The 22,226-nt window shown below is 41.4% G+C and overlaps 1 protein-coding gene across 1 annotated transcript in view; it reads left to right on the forward strand.

The window, feature by feature from the left end:
- The window catches only part of LOC124720483 (eukaryotic translation initiation factor 2 subunit 3), a 99,340-nt gene that overhangs the window by 45,855 nt on the left and 31,259 nt on the right, over positions 1-22,226 (forward strand). The window contains exons 6-8 of the mRNA XM_047245844.1: positions 339-497; positions 1,658-1,887; positions 12,853-12,997. Of these exons, the coding sequence (XP_047101800.1) occupies positions 339-497; positions 1,658-1,887; positions 12,853-12,997 (534 nt within the window). The remainder of the gene's footprint in view (positions 1-338; positions 498-1,657; positions 1,888-12,852; positions 12,998-22,226) is intronic.

The raw sequence follows: 22,226 nt of genomic DNA on the forward strand, positions 1-22,226 counted from the left end.
AAAACAACACTGAAAACTTTGGTAACTTCCAGATGAATTCTTTTTTGAGCTTAAGTATGTACATTAGTGCTTGTGGTCCTCCCACTCACCACACACACACACACACACACACACACACACACACACACCTACCTCTATTTCTCACAGGTGCACTAATGACCTCAGGGCTTATCACTATAAACACTGGCTGCGTTGCATCATACTGTATAAGTTTATCTCACATTTATTTACAAAGGGCTACCCTAGCAGCAATAGTGGCTTTAGTCACCTACAAGTAGAATACCCATAGAATGCCATACAGAATCGTGCTATCCACATGCCCTAACGGCATGTTTCAGCTGGGAACGAGTCTTGTCCGCAGCCGCAGACGTCGGAGCATCTGGCGGCCATCGAGATCATGAAGCTGAAGCACATCCTCATCCTGCAGAACAAAATTGACCTCGTCAAGGAGGGACAGGCCAAGGAGCAGTATGAGCAGATAATAAAGTTTGTGCAAGGTGAGACCACTTACAGGCTGTCTTACAAGTGAAGTAAAGTTTCCATTTCTTGTCGGGTAGGTTCAACAGTTGGTATGCTGTATTGGTGACAGTGTTTGCCTCGAGATAAATCCTGTTGGGAAATTAATCATCAATACATTGCAAGGAATTGGTGTCTTTCCTCATTACTCTTCTTTGTTTGTTAATTAAAACTTTGAAGCCTGGCATTATGTTCCTTGAGTCAATGTTTCCCAACTGTTTACTTTACCAGTCCATTCAAATTCTATGTGGTCAGAATGTCAATTCTCACCCTCTTCTACATTATAATAATTGTAAATTTTCCACCATTTACACTTATAAATGTCAATAATGGAGAGAAAAAAAATCAAAACGGGCAGCTTGTAACTGAGGTATAGTGATGTTGGCAAGGCGTTTTAAAAATGTTACACAATATAATTTGTTGAGCACTAGCCTCCCTAGTTCTGAATCGGTAGAAATTGTTAGAAGTTGGAACAGCTTGTGCCATTTGTGCTTCTTCTTCCAACACTTCTATCCTAACAAAAACCACACTGTGTGTAGTGTTGTTTGTATTCACGTAACTGGACAAAGTATTCGGTTGGGCTAAAACTTCAGAATTAGCTTGAACAAAAGGAGAATTGACAAAAAGCTGCACGAGCTACTGTATCAACTCTTTCGGATAGTCCGCAGCTCGAGGTCTCGCGGTCGCGTTCTTGCTTCCCGAGCACGGGGTCACGGGTTCGATTCCTGGTGGGGTGAGAGTGTTTCACCTGCCTACAAGTTGTGTGTAGCAGTGTATTCTAAACAGAAACATTTGTTCTAATTACGAGATAATACTTAGTGCTTCATTTCCTTGGTAACGACCGAACTATGTACGGATAACACACGTACCTTATAGTAAGCACTCGGTCTCTTTTTGCCCTGAGCTTGTTCGTGGCACTGTAATTTCAGTTGTCTTTTATATTATGAACTGCATATAAACTAGTGTAACTACTACTAGCTATACTACTAGAAATAAAAGGAGGATTTAGGTGTGGAATATTGATGTACGAACTGATGTGTTGTGTCTTTTGATACTGCTCGCTTGTAAAATTTACTCACACAGATCTGCCCCCTTTTCTCCTGCGGAGTGCACTTTGTGAACTCGTCGTACGGTGTCACAGGCACAGTAGCCGAGGGAGCGCCGGTGATACCCATCTCGGCGCAGCTCAAGTACAACATAGAGGTGCTGTGCGAGTACATCACGACCAAGATACCCGTCCCGATGAGGGACTTCACGAGCCCGCCACGCCTTATCGTCATCCGTTCGTTTGACGTTAACAAGCCGGGCTCGGAGGTTGACGACCTGAAGGGAGGTGTCGCCGGTGGCAGTATTCTCAGGGGTGTGCTCAAGGTACTGTATCGTATCCAGTGTGCTCGTGGTGTAGGCGGACTGAGGTGTGGTGGATGTTACGCAGCATGAGGAGCCCAACTTCTTCACTTCAAATAACTTTTGGCTCATTAGATATGTGTAATTTCCATTGCACCTAGACAGATCGTAACTGCCGGCTCGACAAGGGAAGTATGTTATTTTTGTCAGGTATAAAGTTTGACCCAAACATGTAAAATTACTGATAGGATAACAATGTTTCATTTTGCGTTGTTCAAGTATTAACTTTTTCCAAAAGGTTCTTATATAGTTTACCTGAAGATGAGGGCCTGCTATTTAGATGTGTTGTGCAGTTTCTGATTTTATCACAGATTATTATGTGGTTGAGCCAGATTTTAATAGCTTACAATCAAAATGTCAGGTCCAGCTAAATACAAAATTTTAAAGCTGGCACTAAGGTGTGTGTGTGTGTGTGTGTGTGTGTGTGTGTGTGTGTGTGTGTGTGTTATATATATGATGTGACTTACCAAATGAAAGTGCTGGCATGTCGACAGACACACAAAATTCAAGCTTTCACAACAAACTGTTGCCTCATCAGGAAAGAGGGAAGGAGAGGGAAAGACAAAAGGATGTGGGTTTTGAGGGAGAGGGTAAGGAGTCATTCCAATCCCGGGAGCGGAAAGACTTACCTTAGGGGGAAAAAAGGACGGGTATACACTCGCGCGCGCGCGCGCGCGCGCACACACACACACACACACACACACACACACACACACACACACACACACACATACAGACACAAGCAGACATATTTAAAGACAAAGAGTTTGGGCAGAGATGTCAGTCGAGGCGGAAGTGCAGAGGCAAAGATGTTGTTGAATGACAGGTGAGGTATGAGTGGCGGCAACTTGAAATCTCTGCTAATTTCAAGCCGCCACTCATACCTCACCTGTCATTCAACATCATCTTTGCCTCTGCACTTCTGCCTCGACTGACATCTCTGCCCAAACTCTTTGTCTTTAAATATGTCTGCTTGTGTCTGTATATGTGTGAATGGATATATATGTGTGTGTGTGTGTGTGTGTGTGTGTGTGTGTGTGTGTGTGCGCGCGCGTATACCCGTCCTTTTTTCCCCCTAAGGTAAGTCTTTCCGCTCCCGGGATTGGAATGACTCCTTACCCTCTCCCTTAAAACCCACATCCTTTCGTCTTTCCCTCTCCTTCCCTCTTTCCTGATGAGGCAACAGTTTGTTGCGAAAGCTTGAATTTTGTGTGTATGTTTGTGTGTCTGTCGACCTGCCAGCACTTTCATTTGGTAAGTCACATCATCTGTGTTTTTAGATATATTTTTCCTACGTGGAATGTTTCCCTCTATTATATTCAATCATAGAGAGAGAGAGAGAGAGAGAGAGAGAGAGAGGGGTTCTCACCCCGTGCCCTTCATGGGAATAGCAGATCTGTACTAGACAAATTTAAGTCTGACAAGAAGTTAATCAGTAAAAACACACTAAATGTAATGGTCCATGTGGCATGTGGTGTTGTTGCTGCAGCCTGCATTTCCCTTTATGATGATCCAGCTATTCCCTCGGTTCAACTTTTTCCTTTTGCTTTTGTGTCCCATGTTTCCACTTTCCGCTTGGTGGGGCTTGGGGCTGTTAAGTATCCGTCTGACAGAGACCCCAACTAGTGATGTTGGCCTGGCAAATGCGCAGTGGGCAAGACATTTATAAATCGACATTTGCCCAAAGCAGTTTTAAATGCCCAAAATCTGGGCATTTATAAAAAAGTACATTTTAAAGTTTTTATGCTGGAATGCATAATTTACCAACTAAAATAAGGGATGGAATGATACTCTCGATATTAGAAGTTGGTAAATGTTTACATTTAAACATACGTACGTCCCTCATTACTATTATTACTAAAAATGAAAAGAAGAAAGTGAGAAGCATTTTTTACTACCATTTCAACTTGTTGCACCAAGGAAGGGTGATAAGCTGGTATTTAAAGAAAAAAATTGTCCTTAGATCATAATCGCTGAATATTACTGAAGAATGATAATTGATAGCAAAATTATTACTGATAGTATTAAGCAGCTGGCATGTGTCTCTTGATAAACGGTTTGCAGTGGGGGCAGGTTGGGAGTGTAAGAATGCTTTTGTCAGATGTAGTGACATTTGAGACGGGCTATATTTTTTTGTTCTCCTTCTTCCTTTATCTACTTCCCTATAACTGCACTGTTGTAAAGATAAAATGAGAACACTAATGTAAAAAAAAAAAAGATTTAATAACAAAGAATCGATGCTGAAGACGGCGGACTCATTGAGTTCTGATGCTAGTCGATTCTCAGAGAATTGGCTATTCTTGGACTTGTGGAATTGGAATCGGCACATGACTTGTCCCTAATTAAAATCATTATGGATAAACTTTTTTTACTCTAACATTTTTACTGTAGTATAGTATAAGTAAAAATACTACGTACAGGCTACCTACTTAAAGACTTACTTTTAAACTTGAGTTGTGTTTTCTTTTTTTTATTATGTACTGTCCCAAGAACTAATTTCATTAAAAATGTATAGTTACATTTACAGTCCAATTTATTTCCCCTGATAACTCTTCCCTTACTCTCGAGCAGCTTTTTCAACTCGGTTAGACAACTGCTACAGAACCAGTGTTGCAAAACACCTTTTCCACTAAAAAACATCAGATTAAATTTTTTTTATACGTGCCACTTATCAGTTAATCTTTAAAATGAATAAATGCCCCCCAAGCATTTATGAATGTTGGGCTCTTACCCAGGCATTTATCCTGGACATTAGCCCCTACTTATAAATGCCCAAGCATTTTACATTACTACCCCTGACAACACAGCGATCACTTTTCTAGTACTCGAGCTTTCACCTCCTCACGTATGCCTGGAAGTGGCTGCTCATCTCTCCGGTGCATCGGAACTCCCGACAGTGACCGCCGTGCCGGGTGGCCCGTGCTGGGACTGGAGGGATCCGCGGGGCGAGCTCGGACTGGGTAGCACTCGCGTGGTGAGCCTGTGATCGGAAAGGGTGGTACTGGGGCTAGATACACTGCAGGTGAAGCGGGCTGAGCTCCATTCTTCTGGCCACTCTTCTGTGGCCGTCTCTCCGGACGGGAACGGTTCACACTCTGCTCCTACGTTTGCTTGTTCGACCTTCCCCTCCTCGGCCACCCCGTCGGAGGAGAGCGAGGCCTGCTGGTTCAGGGTGAAACCCTTCTCCCGTTACATGGTTTGCTCCGGGACTGACAGAGACGTTCACTGCTACCAAACTGCTCTTTTTTGTAGAACATGTGGAAGGTAAGTTTGGTGAAGTCGACTCGATAAGATGAGATCTGGTTCCCTGCCGATTAAAATTTCTTCTGCCAGTCATTTGACAGCCCTTTGTACTATTGAGTGCTTAGGAGACACGCCAGTGTGCACCACTTCTCAACAGTCCTTAGGTATGACTCAAGGCATTATCTTCCACAGACTCTCCTACAGTCTGACGAGGAACTCGGCACTAACCTGGCACGGAGCGACGTTCATTTTTTGCGGCTTGTCCAGAGAGATCGTAAGGACATTGACATCAATACTGGCACTTTCAGTCTGTCTTGTGAGGGGATACCCATCTGGAAAAAGTCAGTTATAGTGTACCGTTGCAACGTGCAGCCTCGTATCCCACCTCCCACGCTCTGTTTCCGGTCTCTCTATTTCGGTCCCACGTTTTCACAGCACGAGCTGAATCCTATTTGCAGTGACTGCGGCTGCCCTCTCCATCTGGGACGCCTTTGCACTCCATTACCAAAGTGCACGAACTGTTCCGGCCCACATTCTCCTCGCTCACCGAATTGCCTGAGATATAACTAGGAAAGGAAGTGTCAGGAATTGAAAACTCTCGACCGTATGTCCTACTCTGCAGCCTAACAGAAATTCGACCGTCTTTACCCGGTGTCTTTAACGTCTACCTTTGCTTCTGTTATGTCTTTTCCTCCTCCACTTCCTCCTTACCTCTGTCGTGTCCTCCTTCCCTTTCCTCCTCCCTGACAGTTGCTGTTCCCTCTTGTCGTGGAACTGCTCTTTCTCCACAGCCAGTGGAAACTCTGTTTTCTGGCACCTGCCGGGCATCTCCAGGATGAGGAACTTGTTACTTCGAGCTGGAAACGGGAGCCACGATCTGGGCCCCGAGGCTGCTCGTCCTCTTTCAGATCCTGATATTATCGGAACTTGTTCTCTTCCTGACCACACTTCCTCTCACTCTCCGGAGGAGAAGTAGAAGATACGTAAGTCTCTGAATGAGCCCCCGATATCCCAGGAGCTGTCACCCCTTTCCTCAGGATCCAATCTTACAGTCACAGATGTCACTCCGTCCTTACCAGTTACTGGCTCGTTCGATGTCCGTCCGGCCTCTCGTATTACTCTCTCTAGTGGAATTGTAACGGCTATTATCATCACTTTCTGGAAGTGCAGTCTCTTCTTTCTCTGTACTCTGTAGCTCGTGTTGTATTACAGATTTCATTTTGTGGATACTGACTCGCTGACTCTTCACGGTTTACGAGCTTTCTGCCAAGGGTTGGCCCTTTGCGAGCCTCTGGTGGTATCTGCGTGTCAGTCTGCAAGGACATAGTTCTCGGGTTCCTCTTCATACTGTATAGGAAGTTGTGGCCATTTGGGTCAGTTAAGATGCTGTAGTAACAGTATGCTGTCTTTATCTCCCCCAGACTGGCCTCCTGCTCTTCTGACCCTCCTTAGACAGCTCCCTCCTCCATTCCTTCTCCTTGCAGATTTTAACACCCGCAACCCTGTGTGCGGTACTACGACCACTGACGGGGCAGGATTGTTGAAGATCTGCTGGCACGGCTTGATCTCTGCCTCTTCCACACTGGGTCCCCACACACCGTGTGGCACACGGCACTTTCTCAGGTACTGATGTTTGTCTGTAGCTCTGGATTCCTCCCCTCTGTTCGACAGAGAATTTGTGACAATTTGTGTGACATTGATCATTTTCTGACCGTTTTACCTTACCTCCGGCACCACTCGCCCTTGTGGGTGGATCTTTACTAATGCAGACTGAAATACCTTTTCCTCAGCTGTCATCCCGTGTGTTGCACCGCACGATGGCACTGGTCAGTCTGTACGAAGTTTGACGAATGCCATCCTTTTGGCAACTGCTTTGGTGATTCCTCCTTCCTCAGCTTCTCCCCGACGGGAGACTGTCCCTCGGTGGACCTCAGAACTTCTGCAGCTATTGCAGACCGCTGTCATGCCCTCCGGTGCTACAAACGGCATCTGTCTCTCGACCACCTCTCGGTCTTTAACTGGCTCCGTGACTGGGCCCTTTATCTTATTAAACAGGAGAGAGAGATTTTTTGGGAGCACTATGTCGCTGCCGTAGGGCCACAGTGCTCTCTGCCAGGACACGGCTCCTGGACTAGACTGGGTGCAACTGTTTCCCCAATGACGAGAAAGTGCCGTTACCCCAGTTTCGAAATTGGGTAAACTACTTCTTCAGATGCACAACTGTAGTTTAACTGATGTCCTCTGCAGATTACTTGAATCCGTGATGGGTTGGAGGCTGTATTGGATCCTTGAATCCTGGGACCTTTTATTTATTTATTTTCTGTCCATATAACAAAAAGTTTTCGGACATTGTCAGGAAAATTTAGATTACATTACGCATATACAGTAAAATATTTAAATTCTTTCATAACAACATATGGATCAGACACGTCTGTACACATTATTTTTCAAAAGGGCACTACTAGTAGATTCCTCTATAGTGTAACACAATTTAGCTTATATTTATAATAGTACAGTACACATAATACAGTGTATAATTACATTCTTTCATACCGCTGATAGATCGGAGACATTGTCTATATACGCTGTTTTCCAAGATGGCACTACAACTTAAAGTCCTCTAAAGAGTAACAACACTTCTCTATTAATAATTGCTTCAGTCTACTCTTTAGCATATTTTGATTTACTTTCTTGAGTTCACAGGGTAGTGCATTGTAGAAAATTGCTCCCATTCTGTGTGAGCTGAGGTCCGTTGCCTTTTTATTGGTCACAATTCTATGAAAATTTTCCCTTCCCCGTGTATCATTGTTGTGTACTTTACTGTTTCTCATATTAAATTCAGGATTTTGTTTCACAAACATGACTGTCTGCAGTACATACATGGAGTACAACCGTAATAATTTTATATTTTCTAGAGATGTCTCTACAAGGCTCTCTCTTCTTTACCTTGGTTACCATTCTTACTGCCTGTTTTTGTAATCTAAAAAGTCTTATCTGTATGAACTGCTGATGTCCCACCCCCATATACCATACTGAAGGTGCGGATGAATTAACCCAAAATATATTTGCCTTGAAGTATCATGGTCCAAGAAGGCTGAGACCCGTTTCAGTAGATACACATTTCTACTGATTTTCTTGCAAATATTATCTACATGGTCTTTCCATGATAAGTGTTCATCAACAACGATGCCCAAAAATTTGTGTGAATTTGCATATGCAAGACCCAATGGGGATGTAAACACAGTATCAGTTATGACAGCAATATAACTGAGGATGAACTTCATTATTATCGTTTTGTCTTTATTTACAAGAAACTCGTTTGCTGTAAGGTATGCGGACAGAATACTGAAACTGATCTCGGTACTGTTAGCTGCAGACTGCATACCACTGCCACAGCTGATGAAGGATATGGCATCGGCATAGCTTACAACCGTGCAATTTTGGGGTTCAAATAAGTTATTTACATATACGAGGAACAGAAAAGGCCCTAGTATGCTTCCTTGAGGCACGCCACATTGAAGTGTCCTGAAGTTTGATTTGGTTGTTTAGGAGCTGCTCATTATTTTGATAAGTTAGCTTTACACGCTGTTTCCTGTCTTTCAAAGAGGAGGTAAGTAGTTTCAAGGCTAGTCCTCTCAACCTGTACTCTTCTAGCTTACACAGAAGAATGGTATGATTCACAGTATCAAAGGCTTTACTCATATCTAGGAAAGTGCCTATTACCTTGTCACTTTTGCCCAGCTTATTTAATATTTCGTGTATAAAAGATGCTACTGCTGTTGTAGTAGATCTCCCTTTTCTAAATCCATGTTGTAGGTTGTTTAACAGATTGTGTTTGGTGAAATATGATTCAACTTGATTTAGTATTACTCTCTCTAACAATTTGTCTAGTTCTGAGGTTAATGATATTGGCCTGTAGTTTTTAGTGTAAGTTTTTAATCACTTTTTATGCACTGGTATAATTTCAGTAATTTTCAAAAGGTCAGGGAATACTCCATTTCTGAGGTAGGTATTTATCAAGTGAGTCAGGGGTTTCACTAATTCATCCCTGCATTCCTTTAGCAGTTTAGGTGAAATGTCATCCCAGCCACAAGACATTTTTGGTCAAAGTGCTGATATGATTGCTAGGACGTCCCTCTCAGTAATGCGGTGGATGTAAAAGGACTGGCTAGATTTTGCAAGACTAAAATTTTGTGGCTTGACATGAACTTCATTTGTACCAACTGTACTGAACTTTTGTATAAATTTCTCACACACTTCTTTTGGGTCATTTATTTCTTCACCATTTTCTTTTTGGCTTTGACCCAGGCCGGTTTTCGCCGAGGCCGCTCTACTGCAGATAATTTTGTTCACCTGGAGTCTTCTGTCTGAACGGCTTTTGCACGGTGTCAACATCTTGTTGCAGCCCTCTTCAATCTGCAGAAAGCTTATGAAACAACACGGTGCCACTACACCCTTGCTCTCTGTAACCCATTCCAGATTTTTATCCAGAACTTCCTTCCGTGTCTTACTTCTCAGTTACAGGTTGGTGTTTCCTGTTGCACCATCTAGCTCCTCCAGGAGCATAAAGATCTGCAGGGTTCTGTTTTGAGTGTACCTCTATTTTTAGTGTCTTATCAATGGTCTGGTGGCGGCTGTGGGGCCTGTGGTGTCCCCCTCTCTGTATTGTGATGATTTTTTAATTTATTTTTGTTCATCCACGGTATAAGTCGTCGAGCGCAGACTGCAGTTACCAATACACTGAGCACAATCTTGGGCTCTCACTCGCGGCTTCCAATTTTCAGATGCATAGATCCGTGTAATCCGTTTCTGTCGTCACCACACAGTCCGTCTCCATCCAGATCAATAACTTGACGGGCAATCCCTCAGTGTTTTGGGGTCTTATTGTTTTTTGGGACCGGTCTTTGAGTCCCACTTGACACGTCTTCCCCATCTTTGCCAAGTAAAGCAGGCCTGTTGGTCGCACCTCAGTGCCTTTTGATGCCTCAGCAACTCCAACTGGGGCACAGGCTACTCTGCCGTGATGCGGCTCTGCACGGCATTTGTCCAGGCCCGTCTAGAATACGGGAGTCTCGCCTACAGCTCGGCATCTCCTTCAACATTACGAATGACGGGTCTGATACACCATTGTGATGTTGTGGCACAGTCAGTGGAGTCAAACATTCTACAGTGACAGTATCAACAAACTGACCTCATTGGGAGAAGTGTGTTTGTGAGCAGGATGACTGTATTGAGAAACAGGTATGAAGGCATGAAGAATAAAGATGTAGAATGTTAATAAAAAAAATCATTTAACATGTTTGAAGAATTTAAAAAAAATTTGGAGGCATTACTTTTCATCACACTATCGTACTATAGAGAAATCCTTATAAGCTGCAGGTGACAAACTGTACCAAAATATCATCTTTACTAGAGATAGTAGATAACTGTAGGAACATCAGTATGTGCTAATAAGGCGTATACTTTGTTAAAATGTTATGGAACATAGTGGCCCCGATCCAAAGGACTGTAAGTTTTAATACAGCTTTTTTACCTGTTTTCATTGGAGAATAAATGAACCCACTGTGGTGAAGTTGCACAGAAACATGTAAGGGTGGAAAAAAGTTGGAATCTTTTCCTAAATACATTTATGTAATTTATTACCACTCTCATAACATCATTTGGCATGGTTATGACAATTATCCTGTGTTATAGTAATAAATATTTTTGAGGGTGTTGTGTCTACAACAAGAAGTAAAAAGACACACTGTGTAGTCTGTAATGTATGAAGACACATGCAGGTTATTGACCTCTGCTATAGTGTAGTGATAATGTTGTGACAGGTGGAGCAGGGAATACCGTGTAAAGGGAGCACGTGAACAAAGTCTGTAGATCTCGACATGAAAGAGAACCCTCTTCGGGTTAGAAAGACATGAAATAAATGAATAATTTATGCAAGAGCTACCTATATCGTAAAACTTCTAATATTTTGGAAGTGTTCACTACATCAAAGTCGGACAAATTGCCGATTCAGTTGAAATGTAAATAAGTAAAAATACAAAATGGGCAATTACTATTCCAGAAGTCAGTTGTCACATGTTGAAATGTTCCTCCTCTTCACTAACCGTAATCAAAATATACACAAATTGAATGAAACACAGTATTCTTTTTCTTGATGTTCTTGTTTCCGGTCCGATTATGAAAAGTTAATATCACTATATGCGTAGTTGGCAGTGCATCTTAACATAGCTTAATTGATTTTAATAGTGTAAACTTACATTAAAAAACTTGCTGTTGTGATCCTCAGGTTTTGACATTTCTAAATCGTACTCTTTTTTGATGTTACATTCCTTAGTTGTCCATAGCCAAGCAACCATAATGCCAGCAAAGAAATGGGTACAGCAGCCATCAAACTCGTTGCAGTCAAGAGAAAGATAAAAACAGGCGGACCCTACAGCCACCGCTGTTGAAAATTATACAATTTTTATGATTAAAACTTGTCATCTTTTGTAATGTATTGCTAATACATAGAAAGAAGGATCCTTTATTGTATGATTATATGATAGAGGAACAAACACTGGTAGCAGTTACTTCTGTAAAATATCTGGGAGTATGCCTACGGAACGATTTGAAGTGTGAGATTCAATGGGAGAGTCCTTAGAAAATGTAGTCCATCAACAAAGGAGGTGGCTTACAAAACACTCATTCAAACTATACTTGAGTATTGGTCATCAGTGTGGGATCCGTACCAGGTTGGGTTGACAGAGGAGATAGAGAAGATCCAAAGAAGAGCGGCGCATTTTGTCCCAGGGTTATTTGGTAAGCGTCATACCGTTACGGAGATGTTTAGCAAACTCGAGTGGCAGACTCTGCAAGAGAGGCGCTCTGCATTGCGGTGTAGCTTTCTGTCCAGGTTTCGAGAGGGTGCGTTTCTGGATGAGTTATCGATTGCTTCCCCCTACTTATACCTCCATAGGAGATCACGAATGTAAAATTAGAGAGATTAGAGCGCGCACGGAGGCTTTCAGACAGTCGTTCTTCCCGCGAACCGCACGCGACTGGAACAGGAAACGGAGATGATGACGGTGGCACGTAAAGTGCCCTCCGCCACACACCGTTGGGTGGCTTGTGGACTATAAATGTAGATGTAGGTACATCATTTAAAATTAATTTTATTAAACAGTTACATTTTTTTACAGTTTTTGCCTGAAATTTAATAATTCTGTGTAAAATTATTAGCGTTGTCATCTTTTATACAGTTACACTCTTACTATCATAAAAACATGGTTTTCTATTTCTCTCATTATGATTAACGTGATAATTTTCACACTTTTAAAAGGCTTCAACAGTTGCCCACTTGTCTTCATAAGTTTCTCATAGTTATGTAAAGTATGCATGCTTGGTTACTTCCAGAAGTCACATGGGTAAAGCTGAGTATTCCTTTGTACACCCTCAGACTGTTTCTTTTTCTTTTTTTGCGTCTTAACTGTATCAACTTTCATATTTATGAAAAATAATTTCAAATTGAAATAAAACCTCTTATCATCCAAAAATATTACCCCACACCATAACAGCATTTGCAAATACTCAAAATTTAGAAAGGAAAACAATTAATTAAAAAAAATGTGTGTGTCCAGTACTCCACTAGTCTTTCGGATGAGATATCTTATTAACTGCTAGCTGAGACAGTCGCATTTCAATGTGCAGGTGGGCATGGAGATCGAGGTGCGGCCCGGGCTGGTGTCCAAGGACAGCGACGGCCGCCTGACGTGTCGGCCCATCTTCTCGCGCATCGTTTCGCTCTACACCGAGCAGAACGAGCTGCAGTTCGCTGTGCCGGGTGGCCTCATCGGTAAGGGAGTGTGCCGTCTCTCTGGCACGTGGCCGTGCGAGTGGAAAGAGAATATATAGTTCCAGGATGGAATGTGACAGTATTATGAAAAGGATAGTTGCTGGTCAACATATTGGCCAGAGACTGTGATCATGTTTGTGTATGTTGTCTGTTCCCGATAAAGGTCTTGTTGGCCGGAAGCTTAGTCCTTTATTTGTGCCTATGTCCAATTCAGCATCTCCGCTATATGACGAGTAGCAACTATCCTTTTCATTATATTGTCGGGTGCAAAGTTTTTACTTCATTCTCTTCTGTGAACCAGCACGGAAAATCGTGTACATTCTTCACTGTACGTCAACAGCGCAGGTGTCTCATGAATTGTTGACATGCAGCGAGATGTAGTATACATTTTTTGCATCAGAATGCCACGTGCACTCTGTTTTCTCACGCTGTAAGCAGGTTCTTTATCTATAAGTATTATATGCAAATTGAAGGGGATCACTTGCTGTCAGCTACAGTGGGACATTACGTGGAATCACAGCGATGAGAGATAATGTGTACCGGACTGGGATTCTAACCTGGGATCATCTGCTTGCGGTGCGTTAACCACTGCACCATTCGGGACATACCATTATCGCAACTGTGTGGGCTATTTCAGCACGCCTTGTAAGCATAAGATCCCAGGCTCAAATCCCGATCTGGTACACATTTTCGCTCGTTGCCACTGATTCTGCTTAATGTCCCGCTGCAGCTGCCAGCAAGTGATCCCCTTAAATTTATAATGTTTCACAGCTGTGGATTCTGCATGATATCTTTTCTTTCGGATGTGTCCAAAAGAACATAGAAATATAGCAATAGAACACACATTTTGTACAGAAACAAATACAATGAAGAATGAAATAATTTTGTATTACTTCATGAGTCAGTGTATGTAATCCCAGTCATGATCTTTAATTCTTCCAGCCCAAGGTGAGAGGGTTTCAGTTTTCTTGGCCACAAGTGAGAAAAGTAGACAGTTTCACAACAAGGTATTGTACTATGGTTCCTTAACTGTTTCCATTAAACAATGGCACTCTGTATCTATAGAAACGGCGGCAATTTTCGCTTCAGCACAGGGCGCTTTTACTGGAAACTGTCAGGAGGGGACTTGCTGGATACATGAAGGGAGAAGACCAGACAGGATGTGTCCAAAAGAACAGACACCACACATTCACGTAATACCTACAAATAATCTATGAGTAAAGGTAACAACTCGCTGAATAGTGGTCGTATTAAGTTGTCGACAAGAAAATAAATGAGACTATCTATTTACTCTCGTCAGGAAATAAATATAGGATTCTAGAAATCTAAAATTTCAGGTAATGAAATAGAAGAAATTTATACATATACAAAATTGAAATCGGACAGTTTTTGCCCAGGAACGAGTATGTATTACTTCATGAGTCAGTGTATGTAATCCCAGTCATGATCTTTAATTCTTCCAGCCCAAGGTGAGAGGGTTTCAGTTTTCTTGGCCACAAGTGAGAAAAGTAGACAGTTTCACAACAAGGTATTGTACTATGGTTCCTTAACTGTTTCCATTAAACAATGGCACTCTGTATCTATAGAAACGGCGGCAATTTTCGCTTCAGCACAGGGCGCTTTTACTGGAAACTGTCAGGAGGGGACTTGCTGGATACATGAAGGGAGAAGACCAGACAGGATGTGTCCAAAAGAACAGACACCACACATTCACGTAATACCTACAAATAATCTATGAGTAAAGGTAACAACTCGCTGAATAGTGGTCGTATTAAATTGTCGACAAGAAAATAAATGAGACTATCTATTTACTCTCGTCAGGAAATAAATATAGGATTCTAGAAATCTAAAATTTCAGGTAATGAAATAGAAGAAATTTATACATATACAAAATTGAAATCGGACAGTTTTTGCCCAGAAACGAGTAACGCTACAGCGTTTTCTTGTATTGTGAACAACTCCTCCGTATTACAACAATCATGGCAACATAAACACTGACGTGGATGTTTTGTTGTCTGTATTTCTCCACATTCACTCAGTGTAGGTCATTATAAGTGTCGTGGTTATTCCATGCCACACTGTCTAGAGGCTCCCACGTGACCATAACAGAAGTCCCTGAAGTTTTGTGTGAACTTTTCCCCACATGTTCCCAATAAATACCGGTAAAGTTTCACAGTCATTAATTCAGTACTTACAGAGAGTAATCATTTGTCTGACACCATAATCCAGCTATTGACAGTGTACTCGTGAGTTGTGGACAATTTTGAGACGTAACGTCTCTGTCAATACTTTCTTGAAAGAAACAAAACTAGGCCATCCTGTACAATCTTTTGTACTCTCTTAAGCTAAATAATAAAAAATATTTAGGGAGCAATTTTTGTAAGGGTAATTTGAAGCAAAGTCGGTCAAAAAATAAATGCTTGAAAAAAATGTGAAATTTAGCTTTTTATGCATGCAGAGGTAATTGTGAGATAAACCTGAAACTTTGCATTTAATAACTTATCAATGCGTGGTTGTAAAAGATGAATTTTCATTCTCCTACTGTTTCCAATAGTTCGCAAATTGAAGGCAAAGTTGACAGTTTTCCTAAAACTGTCAAAATAACCAGTTTTAGCCCAGTTTCACAAAAAAGTATCTTCTGCAAACTTTCTTCAACCATCTTTAATAGAGAGGCCATGTTCTAAACCAGCTAAAACTAATTATGGTTTTACAATTTGAGCATATAAGGCTCTGAAAAGCAACGACAAGATGGAGGTGCATTGAAAATTGACTTATATTTCACTGGTTCACAAATTAAATTAGACATCCTTTGTTCTACAGTTTCTTAGTTTTTTCCATGGAAGGTACTATCAAAAGTCCTGATGACTAAGGAATGAACTTGAGTCAGAAAAAAACTGTGCAGCATTCAGATCTACAGAATTCTTTTTATAAAACATTAAATGGAATAAAGAATCCGATATGCAGGACAGTTTTCCCTTTTGTGAGGATCTAATAATTTGGGGCAATCAGATCTGAAAAATATAATTTTTGGGTTCTGTCATATCAAAATTTCTTCTCATACAGTCCCGTCAGTGATGTCATACAGCCACCAGTATAGTTTTCCTCGTGACACTTGACAACAAATTAATGAAACCTGTAAAAAAATTCAAGTAGCTTGAAGTAAACTTAAGCTTAGGATCCTAAAAGAGATCTCTTCTAGCTTTGGCCTGTGACACTTATAAAAATGTATCATCAGGCTTGGTACCCTGGTTAAAGAGACCCACCCATGGCTGATGTTGCACAGCTGTCAGGCATGACCCCTATGGGGATGCCGATTTTCTCACTAAAAAAGAACCAGCAGTGGTTAAGCCACCATGGACCATCACACTTCAATGTTCCACATAAACTGCAAACTATGCTAAGAAGAGATGTTATCCTTAAACCAGAATTACACTATCACTTCAATAGCATTGCACAAGAATCATACTAATAATTCTCTATAGCAGGAAGAAATTTGCAACAATGATATAAAACCTGAAAGCTATTTGTACAATGTGTGGTGCAGCTGTCATGCAACAATTTTGCTACCTTGATCTCCACTACCTTGGTAATGCACAGCAAAAACTACGACCATATAAGGCCCTAAAAATCAACAAGGTGGAGGTAAATAGGCTCATATTCCACTGGTACTCAAATCTGAGATCTCTTATGATGATCTACAATTTTTTGTACTCTCTGGGGAAAGCAACTTCTGAATTATTGATGACTGGGAAGTGCAATTAAGAATTAAGTCCTAGTAACTAAAAAAAAAAAAAAGTGTCTTATCCTGACTTATTGTGACAAATTTCAGTCTGTTTTTCTGCTACAACTACAGAATCAAACCCGTTATGAACTTCACAATTTAACTGTGCAGCATTTAGATCTACGGAATTCTTTTTATAAAAAATTAAATGGAATAAAGAATCCAGTATAGAGAATAGCTTTCCCTTTTGTAAGGCTCTCCACCTTGTTGATTTTTAGGGCCTTACATGGTCGTAGTTTTTAGGTGGTTTAGAACGTGGCCTTTCTAATGAAAATGGTCTAAAATAGTTTACAGAATACTATTTTATAAAAATGGGTAAAAAATATCCATTTTTGGCATTTGTCAATAACATTGTCAACTTTGCTCTCAATTTGTAAACTATTGGAAACAGGAAGAGAACGAAATTTTATGCTGTACGACCTTGTATTGGTAAATTATTACATGCAACGTTTCATGTTTATCCTGCAATTATTTCTGAAGAGATAAAAAGCTAACTTTGACTTTTTAAGCATCTATTTTTTTAACCAACTGCTTCAAATTATCCATATGAAAAATGGTCAAGAAATATTTTATTATTTTGCTTAAGAGCATTTAAAAAGTTGCATGAAATAGTATAGTTTAGTTTCGTTACTGTCGGGAAAATATTGATGGAAATACTACTTCTCAAAATTGCTGAAAACTCGTGGGTGCACTGTTGACAGCTGTGCTGTGGGGTCAAACGAGTGCCCATATCTGTACAAGTATTGAATTGGTGGTAGCAAAACCTTGCCAATGTTTATTGTGAACATCTGCAAATGGCCTCACAGAATTTCAGCAAAATCAGTGATGGGCATGTGGCAACTTTTCTGAAAGTAGACCACTGGGCACTGATTAGGCCATCCACAGTGCTTTGGGTTGTCCTCAGTTTTTCCACTGCTCATCTGTAACTGTTCAGTGATCTGCTTCTGGTGCAGTCAGTTCTGTCTGGGTGGTAATGATCCTGCTGGCTTTACTGTAGCTTGGAGAAAACTTATTTTGGCTTTCTTACATGTTGTATTTTGTGTAAATGTTGACAGTAAAGCTCTTCCTCAGCTTCAACCTAGTTCTCAGTGGAGTATGTCTGTGCATTGGGTGTACCTCATGTTCTTTGACTTTCTTCCTTTCAGCATTTGCAGCTAGTTTTCAGCATACATCAGGAGGAGAGATCTCCTGCCATGCATTACAGTTTATCTCCAGGAATCAATTTTGGGTGCTCATAATTAGCCTTGCTGTTTCGTTAAGGGCTAAACCTACTTGTTTTGTACGCTTGTATTTATACCACACTAAGCAGATACATTCACCAGCTCAGAAACTGAGTGCCGTTGTGGAAATACAGACCTTCCCCCCTCCCAGGCACCAGAGTCAGTACTGGCAAACTTCTGGAAGATGATGTTTCAGGCTGACACTCACGTTCAGTATTAAGGGTGTGCCGCTGGTGACTGAGTGAAAGGTATTTGGGTGTTAAACAGTGCTCCATCTTGGTGCCTTCAAAATCATTTTCAATTTTCTACCTCCCAGCCTTTGTTGTAGGTGGGAAAAACAGACCTGAGTTTTTTGTCGGTTTGGCTTCAGACCGCTCACGTTACAGTAATCGGAAAACATTCCTAGAGCTCTTTTCAGCACGTGTGTCACATCTTGAAAATCATCTGTCTGTACTGTCAAAGTGAGGCCTTCAGTGTATATGAAACTTTTGCACGGATTATTTGCCAGCTGATAGGTTGTGTAAATGTTAAAGAGCACCAGTGACAATACAGTTCCTTGGGATAGACCATATTGGGTTCCTGCTGTCATTTGACCCACCAAACACTTGCTGCTGTGAATGAGCTACCCAACTCTGAATGTGCTCTGTGTGTGTTTCCCTCCCCAGTGTTTACTTGAAAACTGGCTGAGGTAAACCTCCACCTAATGACAGTAGCAGTTCCTGTTATCTTTGAAATAGATTGTAATTGATGAGACACAACACTCGTATTGGGTCACTGTCGATTAGGATCTTTTTACGAATGCCGTTCTTAGAATGCATTATGTGGCTGCAAGTGATGCGCCGTTCCTCGTACAGGTGGCTAACATGTTACTGGGTTGCCAAATTGGTCAGTTTCATTCACAGTGCAGTCAAAGGCACCTCCAAACAAAATATACCCTTGCTGCTGTTCTGTCACATCTGTGTGTGGAATTACCTTATTGCTCTGGTTCCGTACAACCGACGGTCACGTATACGTCACTCGACTGCTGTGACACATCAGGAGCAGAGGGTCACTTGATGGGTACGTTCCAAAGCAACGAGTGTACTGTAGGAAGTGACTAAGATTTTTTTCCACATATCCCTTTCCTAGTGGATAATGGGACAACAGCTGTTATATTTAGGTGTAGCAACAGCTGGGTTTATTAATTTTGTTTAACTGCAACCACTTTCAGTGATACAAAAAAATTAAAAATATCATTATCACACTAGTGGTTAACTGAACTGATTTATATAATATCTGTGCATGTGCCTATCACATTATCAAAACAAATAAATCAATGAAAACAATCATTTTTTGAAAATAGAATGTAATTGGATGGACCAAAAATCAACTTGCCAAATGGTGGTAGGAGCAAACATACATTCTCAGAATTAAATTTCGTACGGTCCTGTTCCAAATCCCTGGTTGTAATTACCCTGCCAGCCTAGTTCGAAAGCAGATTTCCAGGGCCAGCACATCCAATCCTGGTATCGCTGATCATTCCAAAAACAGCTTAGGAGTACACTTCTTGTCACTCCCTACTAATGGGGTCTCAAATGTATTAATCAGCAACTATGACTTCGTAAAATGATATCCTGAGATGAGGTTCTTTCTGTGTGACATTTTGCCCACCACACCCAGAATAGTTTATCACTGCCCTCCCAGTCTCCGCAATACCCTTGTCAGACCCTATGCTCCTTCTGCACCCATCTCCCTACCCTATGGTTCCTACCTCTGTTATCGACCCCACTGCATGACTTGCCCTATACACCCTCCTACCACTACTTATACCAGCCCTATAACTGGCAAAACATATGCTATCAAAGGGAGAGCTACCTGTGAAATGAAATGACACATATCATGTACCAGCTGCTGTGTAAACACTGTTCATCCTACTACATTGGCATGAATATCACTTGGTTATCAGTCAGGATGAATAGACATTGAAGTGTGTATGCTGACGCGACCTCAGTACCTGTTTCAAGACACGTGCCATCTAGATTCTTCCCCCCAGACATCAGTTTCTCAGACCCCTGCAGGTGGTAACAGGCATTACAACATGTCCTTGGTCCTTACCATCTACCTGTCTATTTTTTTGCGTGTTCCTCTTGCACAGTGTTTTGTCACTTATCTCTATCTTGCTTATTACCCTATCTTCCCCTTTCGAGCTCTCACATTTTCAGAACGCATCTGTGTGCAGTCCCCAACCCGACAATCAATCTTTCCTTCTCATCCTGTGCAGTTAGTTTTCCCTGACCCAGGGTTCTGGGCAACTTTTCCAAACTCTCCCCATTTCTTAAACCTTACCAGTCTTTGCCCTTCATCCCTCTCCCTGACTCCTCCATTCTTCTGCCAGGAGGAAAAACTATTGGCTCTGAAAGCTTGCATATTTTTTAATGTTTTATATGTTTAGTCCTGCTGACACTTGCTGAGTAGATTAGTCTATCCAGTTAAACAATGTTACTACTATAACTGACAATAGCTACTGATACTACTCCAGAGTAACATACATTTAATAGCTGCTAGAACTAAACAGTTTACACAACAAGTGCATTACACAGTATGAAAACCACATACAAATAACTGAAAGGGATGTACGTATGTTTGTTTTGTAGGGTCTAAGAACCGACTAGGCTAAAGTAACTGTATGAGGAGGATTGTGTTCCTTTTGTCATACATATAATGCTGATAAAATGCCGTGGACAACAATGCGTCACCTGCACGGGGTGAGATAAGAATGTATAACGAAATATGTATATCTCAGTTGCTTTAAACTGAGTTGTCGTAAAAAACTATCTGTACAAGGTACAAATAATATTTGTGATGCAGTGCATATTATGCATAGCTACCTGTCATGCTACATTGCATCAGAAATATTATTTGAATCCTGTAGGGATAAATTTTTACCAAAACTGTACATATTTCATTTTACATTTTTATTCCACCCCCTTGTAGATGACGCATTATGCAGCATAGCATTTTATCTGTTTTATGTGTATGACAAAGTAAATACAGTCCTCATTATGTTACTTTAGTCTGTTTGGTTCTTAGACACTATGAAAAAGACATATGTACACCCCTCCCATTTACATGTATGTACTGTGCTCTTGTTGTTTTTTGTTTTTGGGACGTACAGGTGCATAACGGTGTGTACTGTTCTTACTGAGTGATACACTTGTTGTATATGTTGTTTCATTGTAGCAGCTATTAAATTTATGTTACAGTGGAGCATTATCAGTAGCTATTGTCTGTTATAGTTTTAGTAGTGTGATGGTGGACCGTTTCCCAGTACTTTATTTCCCTAAAGGGGGTTTTAGGAGTGGACTGTTGAAACAGTCCAGTAGTCAATTCGTAACTTCCGTATCTTGCTAGGTTTCTTGCTGCTCTTACTTTTTCTCACAGTTGCTGTACATACCAGTGGTGAAAAGGTCCTGCTGTTCAGTAGCATCAAACTGTCAGACAGTTTCTCCCTAGTGGAAATCAATCTGTTGCATCGAAAGGGCTGAAAGAATTTTTTCTCGTTCTGGTGGAACAACACATTTGGAGAAGTTGAACCCTACATACTTCTTATAATGTACTAGTCAACATTATCTTAATGAAATGACTACACGTGTGTTACATTCCAGCTAGATGTTGTTGTGAGTCCGCCCCACACGAGACTCGGAACAGTAGTACAATAAAATTCTTTACACGAATGCTGTGACAATTTCTTTGGTGTGACGGAGGTCACGTGCTCTCCGTGCCTTTCCCTTACGGCCCCACGGAGCGAACGACTCCACCCGGCAGACGAGAGGGCCGGTCCGCGGTCGACGTCTCCGACAGCACGGGATCGGTACAATATCGATACGTGCAGACCGTCGAAAAACTTCCCGAAAGTGGGGTTCTTCCTACTTTCTACCTACCTTGAGCCACAAATGTCTTTTGTTGGAAAAGTGACACTGAAGACGTGGAACACCTTATTCTACGAATGACGTGTTATACCTCGATAGTCGTGTGCACATATATAAATTATATCAGCTCAATTGATGAATGGTGATATAACGATACATTTGCCACATCTACCTAGGGGACAGCTTGCGGTGGACTGTATTGCCAAAACGGGTCGCAGTTAAAGGAAACTAATACACTCGATTGACGGTGTTGCTGTCGCTACACGTTAATACTATTTCGTTCGGTGACACTCCGTGCGGACGGTCGCTCCGTAGCCCGA

This window comes from Schistocerca piceifrons, chromosome 11 (genome assembly GCF_021461385.2).
Source record: "Schistocerca piceifrons isolate TAMUIC-IGC-003096 chromosome 11, iqSchPice1.1, whole genome shotgun sequence".
Lineage (NCBI taxonomy): Eukaryota > Metazoa > Arthropoda > Insecta > Orthoptera > Acrididae > Schistocerca > Schistocerca piceifrons.